Below are 1,344 nucleotides of genomic sequence, written 5' to 3'. Positions count from 1 at the left end.
AGCCCCGGACACCCCGGACCAGCACCCCAGCACCCCACCAGCCCAGCAGCCTGGGGCCGCCCGAGCCGCGGAGGGACCAAGCCCAGAGGGGCTGGAGAGCAGGTCGAGGTCACTGGGCAGGATGAGTCCCCCACCCCATCCCGCAGCGGCACCCCACCTCCAAGCTCTGGACAGGGCCTGGGTCAGCCGTGGCCGCGCTCACCTCCCCCGCCCAGGCCCGGCTGCCTCCGGGCCAAGGTCAAGCACCCCCAGGCCTCCAATGCGGGCCCCACCCCGCGGGTGCTGCTGCCCTCTGTGGGGAGGAGCCCGGGGCCCTCGCCAGGGGCTCCCCCAGGGCCGGCCCCCTGGGGTTCCCCGCGCAGGGACACCCACCTGCTCACTCCGCCCCTCACCCAACACACTGGTTCCGGCCTGGGCAGTCAGCAGAGCTGCCCCGGCCCTGGAGTGGGCATCGAGTGGCGCTGGGCAGCCCAGGGGCGTGTCGCTCCCGCCTGCAGGAGGGCAGCGTGGGCCCCGCCAGGCCTGGTCAAGGCTGCCGGGAGCGGAGACGCCGGCCACGCAGAGCGGGCCCCGGGGTGTGAACTTCCGGTCCACTCGCCACCTCCTGCAGCCCGTGTCCGGCCTGCTGTCCCACCGCAGGCCACGTCTCCGGCCACTGAAGCTGGCCTGGCACCAGACCCCCCACAGAGGTGGGCGGGGCGGCCTTGCCAGGGGCAGCCCCGGTCTCCGGCTGCCCGGAGCATGGCTGGGCGACCGGGGAAGGACAGCGGAGTCCTGGGGGGCAGCTCGGCGGCTGCGGACATGGGGCGTCCGGCCCGGCCTGCACAGGGTCCACTGTGTGCGGGCCAGGGGCACCCTCGCCTCTGTCCCGCCCCCCGCAGGTGGGCCCAGCAGCAGCTGCCGTCCAGCCCAGGACAGCCCGGCTGAGGGCAGGGCAGGCCCTCAGCCACCCCAAGCCGCGCTCCCGCCTCTCGGGCCAGCCTGGCGAGGCCCCTTCCGGCCAGGGAAGAAGGTTCTGGAGCCTCTGTGCCCCGCACCGCCGCTGCCGGTCCCCGAGAACCTGCCTCATCCATGGGACGCAGGCCGCAGACCCTGGCGGCCTTCCTGTGCCTGTCAGCAGCCACCCAGCGGGGCAGCTGGAGACGGGGCGCCCCCAGCGCGGCCTGAGGACCCCCCAAGCGGGGAGCCGCAGCGGCTGCGCAGACGCCCCACTGGCGGATGAGCTTGGGCCCGGCGCCTGCAGGGGGGCACAGCCGGCGGCCAGCGGCAGGCAGGCGGTGTCCATAGCTCACTCCCTGACCCGCCGCCTGGCAGCACCCCACAGGGCCTGCCTACCGGGCGGGG

The 1,344-nt window shown here is 75.6% G+C and overlaps 1 protein-coding gene across 1 annotated transcript in view; it reads right to left on the bottom strand.

Moving 5' to 3' along the window:
* The window catches only part of GPSM1 (G-protein signaling modulator 1), a 12,363-nt gene extending 11,560 nt beyond the window's left edge, over positions 1–803 (bottom strand). The window contains exons 1-2 of the mRNA XM_012721172.1: positions 709–803; positions 393–491 (exon numbers count right to left, since the gene is read on the bottom strand). Of these exons, the coding sequence (XP_012576626.1) occupies positions 393–491; positions 709–803 (194 nt within the window). The remainder of the gene's footprint in view (positions 1–392; positions 492–708) is intronic.
* Between the last annotated feature and the right edge of the window lie 541 nt (positions 804–1,344).

The sequence above is a fragment of the Condylura cristata genome, unplaced genomic scaffold (assembly GCF_000260355.1).
Source record: "Condylura cristata isolate star-nosed mole 26May11 unplaced genomic scaffold, ConCri1.0 scaffold00006, whole genome shotgun sequence".
In the NCBI taxonomy this organism is placed as follows: Eukaryota; Metazoa; Chordata; class Mammalia; order Eulipotyphla; family Talpidae; genus Condylura; species Condylura cristata.
The sequence above is the reverse complement of the archived record's forward strand: the minus strand, read 5'-3'. Positions and strand labels throughout refer to the sequence as shown.